A 24,194-nucleotide genomic window follows, 5' to 3' on the forward strand; every position below is an offset into this window, starting at 1 on the left:
TGCACTGTGTATGATGTCATTATTATTTGTGTTTGGCATAAAAAATGCCCTCTTAAAAAGACTTTGGTTGGTCATCATGGTTTGACCTTGTCTCTGCAGACTGATTAAAGGTATACTGTCACCTGTTCAAATTTTGCCACAGTTACCATGGAAAGAGAAAATCTAACCAATCACAGATTTTAAGCAGGTGGCCACTTTTTAAAAACAGCGCCCTCACATGGGCATTTTGAATACCAAGGAATGCCCCTTTGACCATATATGGGCATATTTAGATTACAGGTGACTGTATACCTTTAAGGTAGAATGTGCCTCAGGAAAAAAGCATTCAGACTCTCAAACTTTGAGATTACCTTTTTGATCTATCACTTTTGGGGGAGCATTTTGAAGCTCGTGGAAAGACTAAACTTGTCATCAGCTTATTTTTGTGAAAATTGAAAATTGAAATTTTTCCCGAGTTGGCAGCCATTTTGAATTTCAGGTGTTGGCAAAATTTCAGTAATTTGTTTCTCTTGTACCAAATTGTGAATGGTGACCCTTGATTTTTATTCTTGATCTTGAAAGGGAATAGTTTAAAGTTTCCCTACGGCAAATTAGAGCAAAAGTTTCAGTTTTTCAATTTTGAGGCGCTTACTACCTTAAAAGACAAAATTGAACACCAGTAAATGACCCATCACATCTCTACATTGACATCAGAATCTATTCAGCTTGGCCTATTGCGTGTAACTTCAGAATGTCACTTTTGCCTCCCCTGTCTCATCTGGCAGGTGGACTAATCCTATTGTATTCGATGGCACGATAGATCCTACCATTTGAGTACAGTGAAAGGCAAACGTCAGTCACTACATGGTAGATGCATATGCGGTTGCTATGGTCACTGTGTTACTATGGTAACTGGTTATTTTGGCAATCATTGTGCAATTTAAGTGACATTGTATCTTTCAAAAAGTGCAATTAATGACCTCTGCCTTGTCAGTTTCTTCATTATGTATTACATTTTATCATTTGGTGATCATATCCAAGTCTGTAAATCTGACTCAGATCACTGACCGAAACTGACCCTTCATAATAGGTTAAACCTGGAATTCAAATGGACCACAGTACAAAACAATGATACAAACTAAACCTGGCACAATTAATGCATATAGAAATATGTTTATTTCCATATGCGTTTGTACATTTGAAATTGTTTGTACCCAATCACATGATCTCTCTGGTGTACTGAGTATGCAGAACAACATCCGATTTAATCCAGTGTAAAACCATAGGAAAATTATATTTACACAGGTGCATGCATTAGCCCAAGCCTGGACCCACCATTTGCAAAAGCACACTTGACCTATGACCTGACCATTGGAAATGTGCCAAAGGTCCATGTTATTCAGTGAAACTTCAATGGGAAAGTGTTGTGAGCTAATGACGGTGTGTGACATTTATGCTTAAACCCTTTTCCCACAATGGTTTGGTCCATGTCTATTGTTATCAATATGTGATGTGGAACAGTTTAAAAGAAATTAGGGTGACCATTAAAATCAAGTTCACTTAAAAGCCAAAAGGTCATTTTTTACAAGTTGGAGAAGGTACACCATTTTCAAGTGCGCAATGCTTTATAATCAGCACCAATACAGTACAATGAAGCATCTTTCTATCTCTGCCTTGATTGACAGCTCACTTCTTTAGGGCTTATGCAGCAAGTTTTGAAAGTCAAAGTAGGGCTACAGCTGTGTATATTTCAAAACCTTGTGTTCTGCAAAAATAAACTAAAAAACAATACATAAAGAGTAAACATTGACTTCCTTGAGTGTTTCATTTGAATATAATAATGACTACACCTGTGGTAGTGTTGTTGTCCAAGCTAATGAAATTGATTCATTCAGACATTTTGCATTTTAAAGGTAGACTGCTCACATTTATGAGCAGGCCATGGTGTTGATGTATTCATATACATTTTCTTTATTGTCAGTGGTAAACTATGAATGCTAATTTTAAAAATAGCATTTTTCTCCAACAGAAGTTTTACCATTGACATTGAAATTTTTATGATTATGAATTTAATATTGCCAATGACGTAAAACTGAATTTGCATAAAAATGTCATCTCATGGAATAATTAAACAGAGGGAGAGCCTGCTTTGTTTAAGGTAGTATGCACCTCGAAAAGTGAAAGACTTAAACTTTTGCTCAAACTTTCCTCAATAAAACTTCCGAATATTCTCTTATCAAAGCAAGAATAAAAATCTGGGGTCACCATGCAAAATTTGGTACTAGAGAGATGAATTATCTAGGATTTCCAGATATTTGAAATTCAAAATGGCCGCCGTCCCTGTGTTAACTCTATGGGGAAAAATAAAAATTTTCGATTTTCAAAAAACTTAGACGGTGAAAACTTTTTTTTTATCAAGAGCTTTAAAATGAGTCCCCACAAGTGGTAGATCAGAAAAGAATTGATAAAATTTGAAAGCCTGAATTTCTGTCCCCGAGGCGCGTTCTACCTTAAGAACTGAGTTGTGAGTGTGCTGTCATCAAAATTGTTCAAGTGCCCCAACTATCACAAGCCTGCATATTTGTAAGGGATGTATGCGCAGAAAAAATAAACGTCTTGCAAAGTTCTGCTCGCACATGTTCAACACTACCTGTTATTAGCAGTTTGTAGAGTCATATTCCTAAGGCAAGATCTTAAATGGATTCATGTTTAAATGCATTGGTGACTTTTTTGGATTCAGTCTTAGCCGACTTATGCTAATCCAACTCTGGCCAGGTCAATGGCACCTGCTGAAGAGCACACAAAATGACGATCATGAGAGAGTATGGCATGCACATTGTGAATTCCTGGCAAATTGCCAAATAGTAAAAACTAAGCATAGTGACCTACCAAAAATTTGTTTCAAAAGTACAAGACATATGTGACTTAGATACTGCTCAAAATTGACAATACTGGAAGGTTAAAATATTCCATCAAATAAACTTTTAATCTCTGTAATTTTGAGTGTAATAATGACAAATTTGGTTAAAAAATAACTCCATTTAGTCATAGTTTTTCATTTAAATTAGTCTTTACCGTTCAAAGTTTTACTTTTGTACCATTTTACGATGAGAATGTGAGGGATAAAAGTCATAAAATTTGACAAAATGGTTCTAGATTTTGTTTAATTATTACTAACATTAGAACAATTGGATGACATTAAAATGTTATTCATTTTTCATTGAATTACCTGACAAACCTTGGAATCGGGAAGTGTAAAAAGTAAAAGGGAATAAAAAAATTTGCAGGTCCCCTCCTATAGGCAGAGCAAAAGTTTCAAGTCCTCCTCTACTACCCCTAAAATTTTCGAATACCTCTGAATTCCTCCAGTCTCCTCACCGTTTTTGTTTTGTTTTTTTGTTTGTTTTTTTTTTTGTGAATGTAGCCTAAAGATCTAAAGTGGTGCTTACAACCAACAACTGGGTATGTCAGCTTCAGTTATTGAATTCAATAATATCCAGACGTAATTAACCCTAGACCTGTGAGCGCTAAAGTCAATTTCTGTCACCTTAATAGAATTTACCCCGTCAATTTTTTTCAGATTTTTTACCGAAATTTTAACAAAAAATAAAATATGTCGATTTTGTCCAAAAGTATTAAAAGACTCACAGAAAATTCATAAAAATTGGTAAAATTTTGCACTAAAATTTTGGTGGGAAAAATTACAGCTGCACTGAAAGGGTTAAAGTTGTGTAACACTGTACCAGAAGACGCAGACGGGTGTTAGAGACACGTCGATCGTCGTCAAGCCACGCGGAGACATTGACTTCCACACGCACAGATTTGCATTGCAAGTAGTCATTGGAGACCGCTACAAACTAAACACAGACGAAAAAGGAAAATATCTGTTCATTCTTTTGTACAATAAAAGATATTTGAAATACCCCGAAAGCAATTTCCAACCGATATACACCAATTTTTTATCACCACACTGTGCTTTGTTACGTCATCTAATACGTGGTTGAATAAACTCACTGGCCATCAAGTAGGGCTGTCGTTCTTGACATTGAGAGAAGGCAAAATATTTTCAATCTGAATTTTATACTTGTTCTGATAAATGTCATGATAAGTCTCTATGAAATACGTATTAAGAAAAATAAACATGCCAATAATCCCAGTTATACTGTCTTGATAGTCGTATTTTCTCCAAAAGTAACTTGCTAAATGATAGCAAGTTATATAAATATATTCCATTTTACGTTCTCTCTCTCTCTCTCTCTCTCTCTCTCTCTCTCTCTCTCTCTCTCTCTCTCTCTCTCAACTCAGTTGGGACTTAATAGCATATTTAAATCATGGACAATATCGAAGCGACTGCCTGTGACCCTTGACCCGAGCGCGTTCGATACAAGCCTTAAGTACCGCTGCGATATCACAGCTAGGCCCCCTGCTGCAGGTACGTCCCAAGAAAGGAATTAAGTTTTAAAGAAAATACATTATTTCTCATATCATATTTGATTATTCTTAGTTTGTTAGGAAAAGTTTCTTATTTCGTCTTTAATGTCGATGGCAAAAGGCATGGATAGCGTCCCTGAGATGAAAGTGTCGCTCTGTTGGATTCGAACCAACATCACCTGGGTGCGCGCACCAAGGTAGGATATCCATTACCCCAAGAATGACCACGAAGAACTCAGGTGACAGAGCCAAGCCGTTTATATAATGAAATGACGCCTTTTATACGTACGCCGATATATGTTTTGGAACCATAGACAGTGGTCCACTGTGTTCCAGACAAACACAAGAGACTGTCGTCAACACAAAGGGGGTCTATTGAATTGTCAATCGAGATGCATGCTTCGCAGAACCTGGACTGGAAGATCCGTCGCTCGAGGGCGCTCTCTACGCGTCCTCGAGCGACGGATCTTTCAGTCTACGCGGAACCTTGCTGAATGAAATAGTTCCCGGTTTAAGAAGTAGCAGTCTTTGTGTAGGAGACATGTGCACTGCCAAAATGATTGAGAAGCGTCAGATCCAAAATTGCTGAAGTGCATTGACATGAAATTTGTCGCCAACATCGATATCCAAAAAGAAAATGCACATACTTTCACATTTTTCTTTGTAAATTTTAAAGTTACTTCGCCTGTCATTTTTATCAGCAAGATATCTCACAAAATGGTTATCCCGCCTGAAATATAAAGCAAGTTGACTACAAATTTGCACACTCCAAAAACAGCAATGTAAGGGTAACCATTTAACAAAATTAGCTTGGAGGAACCCGGAAGGATCGTGGATTCAAAAAATTTTGACCAATTTTCACCGAAAGGTCGTCTTCTATCAAACGAACCCAAAATTTTGGCAAGGTTTGAACACCGTCAGGGGGTGACTCACCCGACTGACATAGCGTGACACATCAAAGCCGACGGTCGATTCAATGTATTACAAGTAATTGCGCAACTCGCTCCCCCTTGTCCTGTAATTAGAGCGCCGTGTGAGTAAGGGAATTGGAGAAATTAAAGGGAGGGAGGACCAGCAGTTTTCAAAATAACCCTGAGCGTAAAATAGTGACCTTTCAAAGGTGTTGGAGACCTCTCCTATTTTCATGCACAACAAACAGTGATTGGTCCCCCACCCCTACGTGTCACAGTCCACACCCATGATATTTAGACTCTCTCTCGTGGCAATCTCGGATTTTAACCTTAAAATTGACATAATTTCTATAAAAATTCGATGGCCCAGTGCAAGAGGGGCTTATCGCCTGTGTTAAAGCAAAGGTTTCTTGCATTGGGCTATCGAATTGATCAATCATAATTCTGTACATTAACTTTGTAGACCATATGCCGAGGTTGTTATAATAAGTCATGTTAATTTTGAGGAGAAGAATTTAAAGGTTTTTTAGAATTTTCTATGACTTGCCCTACACCTCTGCAGCTAAGCTGTGGCATTACATATCCTATGCAAGAGTCCAAGACTGCTGGTGTCTATTGAAGACTGGGGACCAAATTGCATAGCCAAATAAAATTAAAAATGAACAATAAAAATATACCGCGTATATAGGTCTTACCAGCTACTAGTATATATTCTCTCCGCCCAGTTAGATAGGTTTTTCTTTTGACGTCACTACCTTATGAATATTCATTTACTTGCAAGAACCGACAGTCACTGTGTCTGGCAGCGCGTGCTCACAGCTGAGCGTAGCCTTCGAGGCCCACCGTGGGCGCGCACAAAACAAGGCACAGCGACTGTGGAGAGTCTACTTTGACCCTAAAATCACCCTTTACCTCATTAATTATGCACATATTTAATTCTAGGCTAGAAAATAGAGCTAGAAGTCTGAAATTTAGTGGACAGGGATAAGTATAGGAGTAAAGGGGTTTTATTCACAAAATGTCACGTGACCACAGTGACTTTTGACCTAGATTTTACTGCTGGGCCTTTTTTTTCATGAAAACACTCTTGAAGGGTCACTATTTTACGCACCGCGTCATTTTGAAAAACACTGACCATCCCTCCCTGTAGCTAGAATTCGTAAAACACATATCGCAGGCCACCACTTCATGCATATAGAAGGCGCCTACTGGTGATTTATCAGTACAATCAGATAAATCGATAAAGTAAATTTGAGGGAAAATTCATCCGTTTTGGCTTAAAGGTAAACAGTCAGCTGTGTGTAATCTAAATGTGCCCATATATGGTCAAAATGCCCATGTGAGGGCGCTGTTTTTAAAAAGCGGCCACCCGCTTAAAATCTGATTTGTTAGATTTTCTCTTTCCATGGTAACTGTAGCAAAATTGCAACAGGTGACATTAAGAACGTGAAACGTGAATTGTGTGATTCTTGAATCTTGAATCTTAAATTCGGCTGTACCCCGTTTAACCACTACGCACCGTCAGATGTACGCGTAATTACGTGTAACTAAACCTCTATAATGTCGTTGTCGTGAAAATGTCGCCCTCCGATCGACTATCCCTCACTCTCAAGTTTGTTTCTTTGTCAACTACTGACCGTCGGCATCAAAATAAAGTGTAGGAAAATGTTACAAAAAGACGATGTCACTTCAGTAGCATCCGTCCCGAGGATGGAGGTACTCACCCCGATATGGGTACAGGTGTAACCTGCACAGCGAGAACTGCCGAGCACAAAGTCGACAATTTTGAGGATATTAGGGGGTCAAAAGCCTACATTTTGGCCTAAATACCGGCGACAAGACTAGACATTTTTTGCAAAATGATGGCTCAAAATCATGCTGAGGTAAAACCAGGGGTCAACCATCTACATTAAACACCACCATTTCCCCACAACTGGGCCGAAGTATTGCGCCCTCACGCGCTGATGTTCAGATTTTTTTCTGCGAAGTCACAGGTGTTACATCAAAATAATTCAATAAATGATTATTGGTCCTCAGTATTAAATATTTAAGAGAAGCAGACCACTGGACTGGTTATTTGCTGGCTGCAAAGTCCAAGTTAATTTTTCGCAGTTTGGATTCAAAGAAGACCAACACCAGAATTAGGTGAGTGTTATATGCACGGCCCATTTTTCAGCGCCTATTCTTTTTTAAGAGTGTTCATTAACGAAAGATGAAGCCCCCAATACTTATATGCTTTGTGTAACACGCGAACGTTGCACTGATTATAACAGTATAATAAATTAGGATGTCTCAGAAGAAGTCGTGCAGAACTTATTTGGTCCTGTAACTTTACTCGGTGTATTTTTTAACCGAGAGAGAGAGAGCGAGAGAGAGAGAGAGAGAGAGAGAGAGAGAGAGAGAGAGAGAGAGAGCGTGTGTGTGTGTTACGTTTGTTACGTTTGTATGTCCCTCTTTATCATCGTGTGGCCAACGAATATAAATTCTCTCTATGGAGCTTTTGTCATGATATTTTGAATGGCATAATCTTACAAATTGTTATTAAAATAGAAACAGGAAAATTGTTCATGTTGTTGCCGGTAATTAAAATATCAACCGATAAACAGTGAAATCGGGGGCAGCCGCCAAACTGCCACCGCTAACGAGCGTCGACGTCCAGAGCGTAACAGCTGATGCAGATAAGCACGAGGCGTACACATGGCTAATGAGTTTAATCCAGAATTCAAATGGACCACGGGACAAAAAAAAAGCACATGCAAAAACACACACAATAAATACGTCGATTTTCATAATGTCTGTTCTAGCAAACACACTGACACACACACACACAATACAGACACACACAGATACACATAGACACAGACACACACATACACACACATTACACACACACGCACATAAATTACTATTTTTACCAGTATAAACCAGTTTACATTCCCACTAAAAATTTGTTTCATATAGTCAAAAAGGTTATATATATATATATATATATATATATATATATATATATATATATATATATATATATATATATATATATATATATATATATAATATAGGATTATTCACAAAATACGGCCCTGTATGGACGAGGGCTCAGTGAGTGACGTATTGGACGAGCCGAAGGCGAGTCCAATACGTCACTCACTGAGCCCGAGTCCATACAGGGCCGTATTTTGTGTATAACCCTATTATTATACACCTCCCTCCATTAACCGTCCGTATAAACTAATTCTATGGTAAATTTTGAGGGATGCGGCACGCGCGATATGAGTGGAACGCGCGCGATCTACTGCTCCGTAGTACAAGTCCCTTGCGTTGGCACGAAGCCAATTAATTTTCAGTGCAGCTCAAGCAAACTTCGCTGAATATTTTCAATTTAATTTGTTTTTTAAAATAAAAATCAATTGCATTTAGACTCAGTTTTGTGTTTAGCGTGTTTTAAACCTTATACTACGAATACATTTTGGTGGAAGATGTTATTATGTCTATAACTCTCCGTAAAATAGTTTGTTTACATCCGATAATCAGACAGGTCAAAACAGGCGCGTCGCGCGTCTCCCGTATTCGGGACTCCGCGTACTATACAAAATACGGAAAGTTATTGGACGGTCAAACTCCCATAGGTTACGGCAGTAGGTGTATAATATATATATATATATATATATATATATATATATATATATATATATATATATATATATATATATATATATATATATATATATATGTATATATATATATATATATATATGTATATATACTCTCTCTCGAGATATATAGCACGAGTCGTGATAACGTCGTGTTGCGTTGTTCCCAAATCTCGAGAATTCCCGCCTGTGGCGTTGTTTATTGCGTCATGTTATGTTTTGTTGGACGCTATTCCACACAACAAATCTAATTGAACTTAATTAAGGGCTGAAAAATATATTTTGACAGTGTATCAGTGTGGCGCACTTGGGAGAAATACGGACAAACTATTGCACTACGTTACTGCACGTAAAACATAGTATCTTCTTCTCGTAAATATTGAACTTTCCAGCTAGGCCTGTACATGTGTAACGTTCGATATTGTTATTTTAGTCACAGGACTTCGACATCGATTGTCAGCAACAAAACTACATGTAGTGTTCGACATTTTGTGTCAAGTCAAGGCTTAATACTCAGTATTTTGTATTTCAACATAACAAGTTAGAAAAATAAACATATATTATTGAACAAAATTAAGGACTATATTATCACAAGTTACTGTATTGTCCCTATCACAATAGATTTAATTGATCTGGCTTAATTGCTTTGGAATCTTTGACGCGTTTAAAAAAAATAAATACAACACTATACATAGTTCATGTAGTTGATATCGCACGCACTACTAGCCATGCAACAATATCGGAGCAAAAACAGGGACACATTCGGTTTTTTTATTTTGTCATATTTCAATTTTGGAATGTATGGAGCATATTACAAGCTATTTTTATCTGCCGTGTCCGAAAAAATATAAACAACTACAGAAAATCAGCATAATTATCAAGGTACAGTGTATTTCACAGTGTGATAGGGGACGAGATCCCCTAACTCGTTGTAAATTTGACTGATTGGGGATGCGGTGAACGGCATCAGCGGCTGTGTTTGTGTGACAGTGCGATTGCCAAACACGCCCGGAAGATCACGTACAGACATGGCGTGCTCGGCAGATGGTAAGGCGTTTATTACCTTCTAAACCCGCCCAATCATTGGGACACGCGTCCACTCACAGCTTTACACGATGAGAAATGAAACGCCCGGTGATATAACGGCAACTTCATGTTTCCAAAGGATTTAAAATCAATGTTCATGAAGATATGATGGAAACCCATCTTTATATTGGCAATCTGCCAGTTCTATATGTGCCAATACACTATTACATTTCATGGTAATGCACAGACCAGACATCTTGCTTTCCGACGAAATTTTCTTGCGAACAGGAAATATTTTGTTGGCGCCTTTATTCATTAACATTGACCCTATCGTAGTGACCCCCATTTTCGTCTTCTGTGTTTGTCGAGATTCCGCTGTTTTTGCGTCTTGACATCGTTGCAGGTCATAGGCATCCAATGGCATTTCACTATTTCGATACAGGCCAGAGACAAGCAGAGCGGGTTCTATTGTCGGGGATAATTGCGGGCAGACAGCAATTTGAAGACCTAATCACCATTAATATTTAAAAAATTCTTTCACGTGTTATAGGTCATTTTCACACTCGTCATTAAGTGTAGTGCATTAGCTTTAGATTGGGTCTGTAGATTAATAATCATGTGATGTGTAATCGCACGTAGGTCATATTTATAATAATATATTTGAATATTTTGTAAATACTGTACCTTTGAAATTTTCCATTTTCAGTCGGGTTTACTGCCGTGCTATGTGTCTGCCTGTCTGTGAAGGACAAAATGCGACCGAGCCAATAGTTATTTATTTTGTAGACTTCGATTTTAGCTTAGGAAGACGATAGAGAACGAACCAACTAGACTTAATTCGAAATCACTTATCAGATAACAGCCAGGCTAATAGGTTTAAACAGAGCGGAACGACATACGATATGCGGAAGGCCAAATGCGATCGCCTACATGTACCGTAGCGTTTTCACTGCATCGGGGTTCACGATATTACAAACTACGCTAGAGCCAAAGAAATACCTGACTTCAATCGACGTCAGGTTTCTCTAGCCGGCGGGAATATCTTATCAGACATTGAAAATGTTATTTTGTATCAAAACGCAAGCCAGCTGTACGTCGCGTTGTCGTGGGTTTGACAGGGAAATTCTACTGTCCCAGGGAAGGGGAGGGGCAAATTTGCTGCCAAGTTCATGGGAAATACACGGGTAATTTCGGATCAATGGTTCCTTCTAGCGCGTCAGTGTTAAATGCCCTTGTTTAGGCTCTAAGTAAAATGACCTTCACAGGCGGCAAGCTGATGAAGTCAACTACAGCTAAGCATGGCTTCTATGAAAGCTGCGATTACAAATGTAATGGGATATTTTTGAGGCGCGCAAATTCTTGTCACAGGTTTTCTTAATGCTTTCCAAGAATTAAACGAACTCATTACGGCCAGCGATCGCCTATTTTTACAAGACAGCAGAATATCCGAGCTTATGTAAAATCTATTGAATCCTCCGTTTCTGTACGTTTTCGCATGTTAGACCCTGGCTTTTCCAGTCTCCATGGCAACAGGAAAGTAGGTCGAGTAGACGTTTTTAAGAGGCATTAATTCCTGTACTCTCTCCATAAGTGACACGTTGCAAAGGATGACGAATATTTGACGTTGGGCGCTTTAAATAAAATTCTTTGTTTGCCATCCGCTTACTGGTATGTTTTTAGAGAAACTAAGAAAACAAACACAATGTTAACACTATTACAAATAAAAATATTATTTTTCCAAATAAATCCAAATTTAGCTTATGTTAATGCACTTGTCTTTTTTGTCTGTTTGTTTGGGTTTTTTTCCTGGCTGGCAGGTAGGCTTTTCAAAAATCCAAGGACTGCAAACAAAGAATTTTCTTCAAATGACCTCAGGTTACGAAAAGCGGACAAACGATGACTATGAATGCTACATTTACAAATGTCGGTCACTTGTAAACGATCGTCTGCTTCAGAGACGATCACGTGATATTTTTTCCATGACGTCAGATATGGCCAGCTCTAAACTTCATCCAATCCAACTCACGGTCCTTTTTGTCCTTTAGAATGAACAACTGATAAATGATTTCCCTTAATCAAAGAGCCATAACCGTTAATGATTACAAAGTTATAAGAGTCGGCGACTCGGAGAAAAAATGTAATAAATATTTGCTGCGGAGAGAATACATCAAAATATTTTCAGTACAGTACCCTGTAGTAGTTTACTTTGATGCTATTTTTACCCGGTGGTTCAACCCAATGTCATTGAGCTGTGTCTCTGTGTAATTATGTGACACTAAAATTTCGGACAATTTCCTCGTATACTCTTGTATTCTGTTCATTCAGTGGGGTAGCTTTTTTATATAATTTTGCAACACACTGGGCGGGTATAGGCATGTGAACAGTTTTCACCTCCCGCCATTTTCAAAACCCGGTGAGATTAAAAAAACCGAAAGAATACAACATCCATGTTGAGGACAGAGGGCATGTAGTGCGATGTATTCCTATGGATGATAGGATATTGTCTCTGTGACGATTGTAATGCGTGTATGGTATGCTGCGTTGCATATGTAGTTCACGTTCGAGATAATAACATTGAGTAAATATCCTATAATAGGTACTTAAAGAAACTCATTCCATTTCCACAGCAAATAATGAGAAGAAATATTGATTAATCTTTCATGAGTCACTTGCATATGTACTGAAAAGAATGACGAATATCACAAAGCTTCGCTTGTAGTTTTATTTTAAGTCTCCATAAGCTGTATCTTTTAGCTATTTTTCAGAACTTTTGTTTTGTGGTTTCCCTACACTTTCTGCATTGAATCCCTAAATTGTAATTTAATGCCAAGTATTTAGCATATCAACACAACCTATATGAGTGTAATCTACATTGTTATTGTTAAAAATTGTATTCAAGTCCGGACTAGAATTCATTTGTAAACAATAAACAATTATCACTTCACACATACAAGTTGTGTTGACAAAAAGAATACTCGAAATTTCAGCATGACAAACGGATTTAGGGTCAGACACGGTAGTTGACATACAGGAGCAGAATGCTGAAAAACTTGCCACAAGTTACAGCTAATGTCCCTTTAAGTCTCCATTTTAATGGCGAGGAAAGACACGCCGGGCAAAAACTAGAATTCCCTTCTGCAGCAATATAACCGGTATTTGCAAAACGCTTTCCAGCACGATGGCTGTAGGCCTATAGTGGAAAATAATAAACTAAAAACTTTCACATCATGAGACCGAGATGAACGTTTCAATTCCGATTGCTTAATCATTCTAATTATAAGGGTGATATATGAGTTGGTGACCTAATAATAATAAGTTTATTCAGATACTATAGGCCACCGGCCTCAAAGTATTCCATATCAGGTATCAAACAAATGTACAGGACGCTCTCTCAGGAATTGGCGAGAGAGAGAGAGAGGAAAAGAAAAGAAAAGAAAGTAACAATAGCTATACAAAAGCAGGTGTTATTACATCGTTGCAGGTGTCTCAGAACGCTTCTTCATACCGAAGAAGACAAATTTCGCTAGATTGCGTAAAACAGTTGAACTCTGAGTCTGCATGAGCAAACTAAATTTTTGGTTTGACGGATTTAAGTAGAAATATTTTGGAATGTATTTTGTTCTTAAATCTTGATAAAGAGGACAAATTATACAGAAGTGGAATTCATCTTCAATTGATTTTAAAATACAGTATGCACAGGTTCTTTCTGCACGTTCGTTACGTAATTTCCTATCTGCCTCAATGCGTAAGGAATGCATAGATACTCGAAAGCGACATAAGGCCTCTCTGTACCGGTCATTTTCAATACAAGATAAATACATCTCTTGCTTAAAAGAATATTTGAAAGTACGGTAACAGTCCAGTTTGGGAAAAAGATGTAAATTTGAGCTCCAATTCTGAGAGTCAATATCTCGACATCTCTGTTTGAATAAATTAATAAAATTAACATTATTACCCACACTTTGGTTGAGCCATGCTTCACCCATGCCAAAGGAAAACAACAACATTTTAACATCATAGGCCCAACATGGTTTACACTTATTAGCTTCTTCACATTGAAATAAATAACACTTGTACACAAGACGATGTTGTGGCATTGCAATTAAACGTAGCCAATACTTAATAATCTTTACAAGTCTACATGTGCGTATTGTAAAACGGCCCAACTCACCCCTGACAGCGAGGGTGGATGCATTGCCATACAATTTCAATACGAAACGACAAAATTTATTTTGCACTATTTCAATTTGGTCAGCCGTGTGGAAGCCCCACATTTCACTCCCATACGTTAAGATTGGGAGGATTTTACTATCAAATATTTTAAATGCAAGATTAACATCGATAGTACCAAATCGAGCGATGGCTTTCTTAACTTCAAACACTGCCTTCGAGGCTTTGGCTGCTAGATGCCGTTGAGCTTGGTCCCATGAACCTGAACAAGATAGTACAATACCCAAATAATTATAAAAAGGTACAACTTCAAGTTTCGTGCCATCTAGAAACCAATTTTCGTACGATTTTAATCTCCCTCTACGTCTGAACACAACTATCTTTGATTTACCCGTGTTTACTTTTAGTTTCCATTTACGTGCATACAAAGATAAATTATTTAAAAGACGCTGGAGACCAATAGCTGTTGTACTAAAAAGAGACAAATCATCGGCAAATAGTAAATAAAAAAGTTTTTTACATGCAATATGAACTCCTGCAAAATCGTGATGTAATGCTTCCCCAAGGTCATTGATAAAGAGCGTAAACAGAAGAGGTGACAAGATGCTGCCCTGCTGGACACCAAGTTCACATCTAAAAAATTCAGTTATTCCTACAGGAGTTTGGATACATGCCTTAACATCAGAGTACATAGAGCGTAACACTGTAAATAATTTACCCCGAATTCCAACTTTGAATAATTTATAAAAAAGCATAGCATGATTGACCCTGTCGAAAGCTTTTTCGAAATCAATAAATGCACAATACAGCCTACCACTGAGTGACATATAACGATTAATGATTGTATACAAAATGAAAATGTTGTCAATGGTACAATAACCTTTTCGAAATCCAGCTTGTTCTTCTACTACAGGATAATTATGCTCAATCCATTGGAGTAATCTACGGTAAACAATGTCACTAAAAATTTTGGTGATGGTTGGTAACAAAGTTATTCCCCTGTAGTTGTTAACAATTTCTCTAGAACCTTTTTTGTGTAGTGGAATTATTAAACCTATAACCCATTGACTAGGAAATGAACCTGTATCGAGAATTTTATTACAAAGCGCAAGGAGAGCTTCTTTAAAAGACAGTGGAGCGTGTTTGAAAATATCTGGTGATATTCCATCAATGCCTGGCGCCTTATTGGTTTTTAAACGAGAGATAGCACCTTCCAGTTCTGCCAATGTAATTTCATGATCAAGTAGGTCAATATTAACATCAAAGTCAACATCTGTGTTGGCATCAAGATTCTCTAAGAAAAGTTTGACTTCTGTATAAAATATATCATCTGGTGAAGTAGTATGTGTTTCAGACTCTGAGAATAAATTAGAAAAGAAATTATACCAGTCATTCAGAGGAATCTGTTTTGATGGACCACAGGTTTTACTTTTCAAGAGTTCCCAAAACGCTTTAGAATTGTTATTTTTGGCAGCCTTTTCAAGCTTTAGCTTTTCATTCTCCATATAGGACCCTTTCTTCTCCTTTAGAAGGGAATGGTAACTATTTCTACGTAAAATATAGCTATTCCGACTATCTTTAGACTTACGAAATTGTCTTAATGCTTTGTTGACCCGCTGTTTCATTTGATAACATTCTTTATCAAACCAATCATTTTTTTCTAGGTGAAGAACGAAATGGAGACTTTTTTGAGGATTTCATAAGACTTGCCGCATTTTCTAACATTTGCGACACAATATCTGCTGCCTGAAGGACATTGCCATTGGCAAGAACATTACGAAATGAATCTTGAAGAGTACCATAAGATTCTCCTGTCCAAAACTTGTGAAATGTGTCTGCAAGTTTTTCATTCCAGTAGAATCTTTGGGTAACTCCGAAACAATATTTTCTTCTAAAACACCATCAACAACACCGTTAACTGCAAGATTAAAAGTCACTTGAAGATGGTCAGTTGATGACCTAATTTAGGGTCATTTTTATTTCAGATTTTGAATCCCATTTTGTGTGATCTCATTCTAGCGAGCCAGAGTAATAATTTCCCCTCCGCTGACCAACGCAAAAATCAAGGCCTCTTAACGGGTAGCGCTAAGCTGTTGCCATAAAGAGGCACGTGGTTTACGACGATGTGTGACCTTTGTCAACACAAAAATTGATTAGGGTATATTTATTCACCTGTGAAATCGAAACACGAACAACATCGAACATTATAATTAACCACTGCTTTCAGTCATGATCAGTGTTTTGAATTGGGGGGGAGGGGTAGACTTGGTTCAAGTCGGTGAATTTCTAAAAAATAAAATCATTTATAATAGTTTCCTTGTGTCTCTCCTATTTCATACAAACCTATTCGGATCTGGCAGCCCAGGCCCGGTTTTCCTGGTGATTAAACGCGTTACCTTTGAGTCGGCGCAGTAGGTAGTTAGTTTCTGCCAGATTCACCGAATGGACTCCTTGCACAATACCGGCGGCGACAGAGATTGTGTAAACAGTGACGTAAAGCAAATAAAATATGATTGACAGCCCTCCCCCGGTTATCTTCCCCGATAAAAGAACGCGTCCACTTTGATATCGCTTAGCAACTATGGCACAAAGTCCGCACATCGACCGCGTTTTAAAACTGATCGGTTGACCATCGCAAACCATGTAAGGTTACTAGAGAAGAGTTGTCGAGTTATATTCAGAGAAAATATGTGTTCGTCTGCACACCAACTGGCAGGTGTAAAACACTGACGTACAAAGTCGCCCTACATTGTTCTGATTTTCATCGCTTTGGACACGTAAGAGAATTGAGAAAATTGGCTATTACTGTACTGACTGAAATCGCCCATGTTGTTCTAATGAAGAAGCAAGCCCAGAAGTTGAACGAAAGAAGACTGAAAGCTGTGCACATCAGCGACCAGAAAATTGATATGACCTGCTAAGGCAAGCCAAACGTTGCAATATTATTGAAAACCTATTTTCTTTTTGCATAAAACATTTTCTTTGTGTAGAAAACCATTTCTTTTTGTATTGGTCCATTTTCTTTGTGTAAAAATCTATTTTCCTTGCATAAAAACCTATTTTCGTTTTGAAAAATCCATTTTCTTTGTGTAAAAACTTATTTTTCTTTGTGTAAAAAAACATTTTTTGCTAAAAAAAACATTTTCTTTTCGTAAAAAACATTTTCTTTTTGTAAAACCTATATTTTATTTTTGTACAAAACATTTTCTTTTTGTACAAACATATTCTTTTTGTACAAACCTATTTTCTTTTTGCATAACCTTCATTCATGTCGAAAAACCTATTTTCTTATTTCAAAACCTCCATTCATGTTGCAAAACGTATTTTCTTGTTGCACAACCTTCATTCATGTTGTATTGTTCACATAACCTTCGAATAAAGATGGCGCTCTAGTGAAATGTGCTCTGGTCAAAGGTTATTTGCAGATGCCACGAGTAGATTAGCCCACCAGTCGCTTAGAATCTTTGTTTTTGACTTTTAAATGAATTTTTTCAACTTATTGAGTAATTAATTGTCCCCTATTCGTATTAACTGTTTTAATCTACGTTGCGGATATAGTTTTTACCAGGTCACATGATCGAGGGACACCGCTTTGGAGAATGACGCGTACGGTCACTCCCACCTACAGTAGACTTGCTTCACCCCACGATCTAAGCGCAAGCCTACCTAGCGCGAGGGCAGTGCGACATTGCACATCTAATGGCGATATTTGATATGTATCGTCTAGTATCGATGCTAGAAAATATCGATCTTAGAGTCTAGTATAGTTTAATATGACCGCTTAGAACTCGTTACATAATACGATTTATGATTAATATCGATACTATCCGATACTATCATCTAGTATCGTCTAAGTATTCCAACTGGACGATACTTTATGACGACTTTGACCGGGTCCTTATTTATCACGGATTTTTGAATTCTGGCATACTAGAATAATAAAATACTAAAGAAAAAGATGGGTCACCATGCTTGACTTTTTACAAATGTACGATGAAAAGTAATTGTTTTTCATGAATTCGCGTAAAGCAATATATAAAACCATTCATTGCAAGTTCATGCTGTGAATGAAAGTTTCACATTCTCATCGTATAATGACAAAAGTAAAACTTTGAAAAGTAAAGACTTTAAATGAAAAGATGTGTGACTAAATGGAATCATTTTTACCAAATTTGCCATTATCACATCCAAAATTTCAGAGATGAAATCGTTAATTTGATGTACTATTTTAACCTTCCAGTATTGTCGATTTCATACAACTTTTTTAAGTAGCATCTCAGTCATACATGTCTGGTACTTTTGAAAAAAATCGGTCACTGGGTAGGTCCCTGTGCTCAGTATTTTCATAATTTGGCAAAATGTAGCCAGGAATTCACAGTTTGCCTACTCTCTCTTGTGTGCTCTTCAGGTGTCATTGACCTGGCCAGTGTTAGAGTAACTCAGGTCAGCCTAGATTGATAAATCCAAAAGTCCACTAATGCATTCGAAAATGAATCAATTTACACTTGCCATAGGAATATGGCTCTACAAACTGCTGATATCAGGCGGTGTCGAGCATCAGCGAGCGGAACTGCGCAAATGTTTATTTTGTCTGGGCGTACATCCCTAATAAATATACGGCTAGATGATAATTTGAGGGTGACTTGAAAAATTCTGACCATATACATGCAGATGAGGGGACTTGAAATTTTTTATGAGGATATTGAGGAGACTGAAAAAGATTTCAATCGCGTAACACATCGTCCGCTCGCACGGGTCCGTTACTTCGACTAGCGTCTCCCAATAACAACCTCATCGGAGAGCATCCAGCTGCCCTGACACGAGACCTTGGCAAGCGAAGATGCGCATAGAAGAGCCGACCAGTACTGCGGTAACACAGATAGCACATAACTGGTGGCGTCTGCAAATAACCTTTGACCAAAACGCCATAGTTCGAAGGTTACGTGACCCTATACGAATGACCGTTTTGGAATACAAGCATAGGTAATACTTACAGGAATGAAAGTTTTACAAACTTGCGTATGTTATTCTATTAATATAGAAGAAGATATTTCAAATAAAAATAACACATTTTTAAAGAGAAACGTGAGTTGGACAAGCACAAACAGATGTGACACGTGACCAATACGAATGGTCGCTTTGGAATACTAGGATGGGCTCTGCAACATGAATGAAGGCTGTGCAACAAGAAAATAGGTTTGTACAAAAAGAAAATAGGTCTGTACAAAAAGAAAATGTTTTGAACAAAAAGAAAATAGGTTTTACAAAAAGAAAATGTTTTTTACAAAAAGAAAATGTTTTGTACGAAAAGAAAATGTTTTTTTTTTAAAAAGAAAATGTTTTTTTTGCATAAAGAAAATAGGTTTTCACACGAACAAAGTGGGTTTTTAGACAAAGAAAATAGGTTTTCATACAAAGAAATGGGTTTTTACACAAAGAAAATGGATTTTACACAAAGAAAATAGGTTTTCATGCAAAGAAAATAGGTTATAACACAAAGAAAATGCATATTCACAAAACGAAAATAGGTGTTTGCACAAAGAAAATGTTTTGTGTAAAAAGAAAGTAGTTTTTTCTAGAATATTGCAACGTTTGGCTTGCCATAGCCTGCCTAGTGGAAGGTTGGTTTAATTACGTTTCCGCATGGAGGTACTTTTGGTACTTCCACAGCTTTCGGTGCTGAACAGAGGTCGTGCTGACTTCGGTGGGAGCGATCGCACTCCGACATTTTATTAACCACGTCATGTGAGTTTTATCACGGTCCGGACCGTGGTTTTATGCACATCTCTTATGGGGTCGAGGAGTTACTCCTAATATGCCAAATACGATGATTTCATCCGTTGAATAGTACTATAGCTCAATAATACAAACGTCATTTCATCAATAATTCATAGCAATGCAGATCGTGCAAGAAAGTCAAACCATTATATTGATTCCGGGAGAAACTGACTTGTATAGCGTTCACCCGACTCACGCGTATCACATGAACACAGAACACAGATCACCGCGTTCACCCCAGTAGCACATTCACAAATCACAGACTTCAACCAAGTCTAATGTGGATGGACTGTTTTAATCATTTGATCGTGTTAAGCCAAGACACTACGGCCAGGCAGCGCTATACAAATCTGGTGCGCATGCGTCCGTCTTCTTTGGCGTTTAGGCCCTACAGGCCTCAAAAAACGACCGATTTCTTCAAGACGATGCTAGTAACCCGTTCGTCGGCGTGATTTTCGATAATATCGTTAAATTTGCGATCCAACACGGTATACGAAAGTGTAATTCTGAATGTTTTGTATGAGCGCTCGGTCAGGCCGTGTGATTCTGTTCACAGGCGCTCGTGGGCTGGGTAGTCTGCTTAATCGCTCGATCGTCTGTCCAATCGTATACTCGATGCTCTGCCCTCCAACGCAACTTAAGTTGAGGGGAAGCTTTAGTGGCGTTGAAGGGCAGAGCAAATAGCGCATGTGGTTCTGTTTCATACCTTGTGTATTTTAGTTGCGGTAGAGAGCAAAGCAACGAGTACTCGATCGATAAATCGAGCCGACGATCGATCGATCAAGCAGTCTCAGTCTGCCCAGCCCACAAACGCCTGTGCGGCATACTTTACAAAATTCAAGTGGAACAAAGAAATATACTATTTCCGTGATCTTTAACCGCAGCGCAAAAGCATTATATGAAAATCAAACCTTTTCTTTATTTTGAAAAGTTTGTAGACGATACGTGTGAGCAGTTTACGGCATCAAATGTGGTGATGTATCAGCCAGGTGTTCAGCTTTCGTCATCTCGCGCTCTTCAGGCCCGCATGCGCAGAGTCACACGCAGGCAGTACGGGAGTTCCAGGCCCTTGAACGTAGACATAGCCTGACATATTGTATGTTTTACCACTGTTATTTGCAATAACAATAAAAGTTTTGGCGGGGAAAATGTGATTCTCAAAGTTTCCCGACTGTTTACATGTGGGGACCCATAGTGAAATCTGCAGGAATAATCAAATTCTCCCCGTCTTGTCATCACTGTCTTAAATACACTCCTTATAATTTTTCTGTAAAAGCTTTTGCTAGAGGAAACTTTGAGCTATTCCCACGTAGAAAGTTTCATGATCGAGAATAACTTATCGAGGTAAAGCTGCAGACTTTCAGATAGTGGAATCAAAATCGTGTGTGTTTCGATACACGGCGAAGGCCGCTGGAAGCATTAGAAAGCTCTCTAAGTTCTACTCGCCGAACCACAAGTGACCTTTAACCTCACATTTTCCGACACAATTTATATTGACATTGGTCACTAGCCAGTGGTCATTTTGGAGAGTTGTTTTTCAGAGTGGCGACACTTGTACACTTTTTGGATGCTTGGATGATGTTGGCTGACGAAGATTCCCTTAATTTTAAATATTTTTGCGTCAAGCATTTTGATATCTTTGAAGGTGTCATACTAGTTCGAACGCTTTTTAACCGAGTCATCCCTGTAAACGACTCATTGATAATAATGAATTTGTGCCAAACCACCGTGAAAACTCCAGTCTACGTGTTTGTCATTGTTGTTGGTCATATGTATGTCTATACTGGTTTTATACCTTTCCCAGTCATCCCATAATAACTTTTATTTTGCCTCTACAGTACACTTTTTATGTTAAAGGGAAACAGCCGTCGGAACTGCACCTGTGCGAGTTTCTTGTTTACAAACAATGAATGTCGTGCACGATATCAAGATGCGCCTCATCATCATAGCTGCAACATTTTAATTATACGATGTAGAATATGACAGACATGTTTTAACTTTCATCAATCACTATTGTACCTTGGATACAGTGTTTACATTGGTCGTATGGGTCCCATACGACCTTTGAGCGCAGTTCTGACGACTGTATTCCTTTAACGAAGAGGAAACTTTTCTTTACAACACCAGTTATTAGTTTTAGTAGCAGTACGGTAGTTGCTTTTGTAGTTTTAAGTTCATTATTTAACAAGAGAAAACTTTTTTTTTGATTAACAGGGAAAGACCAGGAGCCAAACTGGATGAAATTTTCGACGAGGAAAATTTTAGCGATATGCGTATTGTTCCTTATCATAACGTCGTTCTGTTTGACGTCGGTTGGTAAGTAATTTGGTAAACATGTGGTTATGTCTAAAAAACCCTTCGATGGCACACTGGGCTATGTATGGCAGGGCTGTGAATGGCTATGTCTTTTAAGTTTACATAGACGACAGGCATCTGTGTTCTGTCGAGGGCAGCCCAAATATCTGTTTACCCCTGATTCCCTTTTAAACAGACCCACATACATTGATAACAATGGAAGTGAAATTGTTTATAACTTGCTCATTTCCTCAGACATATATTTGTGAATTCATGAATATACAAAGATACGCACCACGAATACAGCTGTATGTTAGTCACTTAGTCTTAGTTCACATGCATACGTTGACAGTATACCTCGATCCCTTTTCCAAATTTTTATCCTGCAAAGACATAATGCATTTCGAGATAATGAGTGCGTCTCCAATTGTCGGCCATGCACATGTGTTGCTTCTCTTCTTTCATCTAGAATTTTCCACTCTCACACTATGACCCAGCTGTTGCATAAGCCTATCATGCTAGCATTTCTTTCCATACAAAATTTAAACATAATTTTCAAATTACATCTCCAGTTCTTTCTGCAAAGCTGAATAAACAAAGTACCATTATTATTTTTTACAGGGCGACTTTCCCTCCATAACTCTCCGCGTCCAATCATGGTACGACCAAGTGATGTCCAGACTTCAGATATACATAGCAATAGAAGTGTTTCTACAGAATTCCTGCAGAGTACAGATGTTAAAGGAGATAACATGAACGATATTGCTTCTCAACAAACAGCACGACTTAATTTGCTGCACCAGCAATGCAAAGAAGCCAAGAAAAAAGGATTCAAGTTCAGTCAAAAACCAAGGGACTTATACTATAATGACAAGTATGAGTTCATATTCTGTGCTGTTCCAAAAGTAGCGGCTACCAGTTGGAAACGCGTTTTGCTTGTTTTGAACGGTGAAGTACAGTCTGTCCAGGGATTGCATCACATGGACGTGCAGCACCACCATCGCTACCCAACGCTAAACCGAGTCTCACACTATCAAAGACAAAGTCGTCTCGCTACATATAAAAAAGTTTTATTCGTAAGGGAGCCTTTCCATCGACTGCTCTCTGCGTACAGGAATAAATTTGAACTGACAACAGTTAATTCCATATACAGAAGGAAATATGGTAGATATATTATACAGAAATACAGAGAAAAACCAATTTCACATTCGTCAATGAAGGATAATGATGTAACGTTCCCGGAATTTGTCAAATATCTGATAGATCCTCGCACAACTTTTTCTAGCATGGACCAACACTGGAGACCGATGTTTGCCCTTTGTAATGTGTGTAACATAGGGTACGATTTCATCGGAAAATTTGAACGTCTACAAGAGGACGCCCTCAGCGTTCTTACTCTAATTCACGCCAGTGGAGACGTCACCTTCCCGGATTATGATACTCACGTGACTAACAGTTCTCACCAAGACGTGTTTTCTAAATACTATTCGGAAGTTCCAAAAGATGACTTAGTTCGTTTGTATAAGAAATACGAACTTGATTTCAAATTATTTGGTTATGATATCCCAACAATTATAACTGATGGTCCGAGTTTTCTCAAAAGGAAATAGTTGTACCCTTGTAATCTACTTACTATAAGTGACAGACGTTGAGAGGTGGTCAGCTTGCGATGAAAATTTGAAAACAACAAATAAAGATTGAAATATTAAAACATCGCAGAACTTAAATCACTTTAATAATTCGAAGTAAGAATCTGACATTTTACTTGCCAAATGTCATCGATAATTATTGGATCTACCAAGGGCAACTTGACATACTCATATTTGCATGTGGCAGATCTGATCGGTCTGCCTATAATGAAAGGGAAAGGGTGTTGGTAGGGTCAAATGTGTATCTTTCTTGGCAGGGTTTGTAGTATAGGGAGATAGTAATAGAACAAGACCATCGGGGGTTC

The 24,194-nt window shown here is 38.0% G+C and overlaps 1 protein-coding gene across 2 annotated transcripts; it reads left to right on the forward strand.

The window, feature by feature from the left end:
* The first annotated feature begins 7,327 nt into the window (after positions 1–7,327).
* On the forward strand, positions 7,328–23,951 carry LOC139121190 (carbohydrate sulfotransferase 14-like). Of its 2 annotated transcripts, none has more exons than XM_070685891.1 (3): positions 7,328–7,466; positions 22,160–22,261; positions 22,862–23,951. In XM_070685891.1, the coding sequence occupies exons 2-3, from the start codon at positions 22,183–22,185 to the stop codon at positions 23,848–23,850; spliced, it is 1,068 nt and encodes a 355-aa protein (XP_070541992.1). In that variant the 5' UTR covers positions 7,328–7,466; positions 22,160–22,182; the 3' UTR covers positions 23,851–23,951. The 2 variants fall into 2 exon arrangements, with proteins under 2 accessions (XP_070541992.1, XP_070541983.1); XM_070685882.1 differs by lacking the exon at positions 7,328–7,466 and adding an exon at positions 9,913–10,018.
* Positions 23,952–24,194: the final 243 nt, after the last annotated feature.

This window comes from Ptychodera flava, chromosome 2 (assembly GCF_041260155.1).
Source record: "Ptychodera flava strain L36383 chromosome 2, AS_Pfla_20210202, whole genome shotgun sequence".
NCBI lineage: Eukaryota > Metazoa > Hemichordata > Enteropneusta > Ptychoderidae > Ptychodera > Ptychodera flava.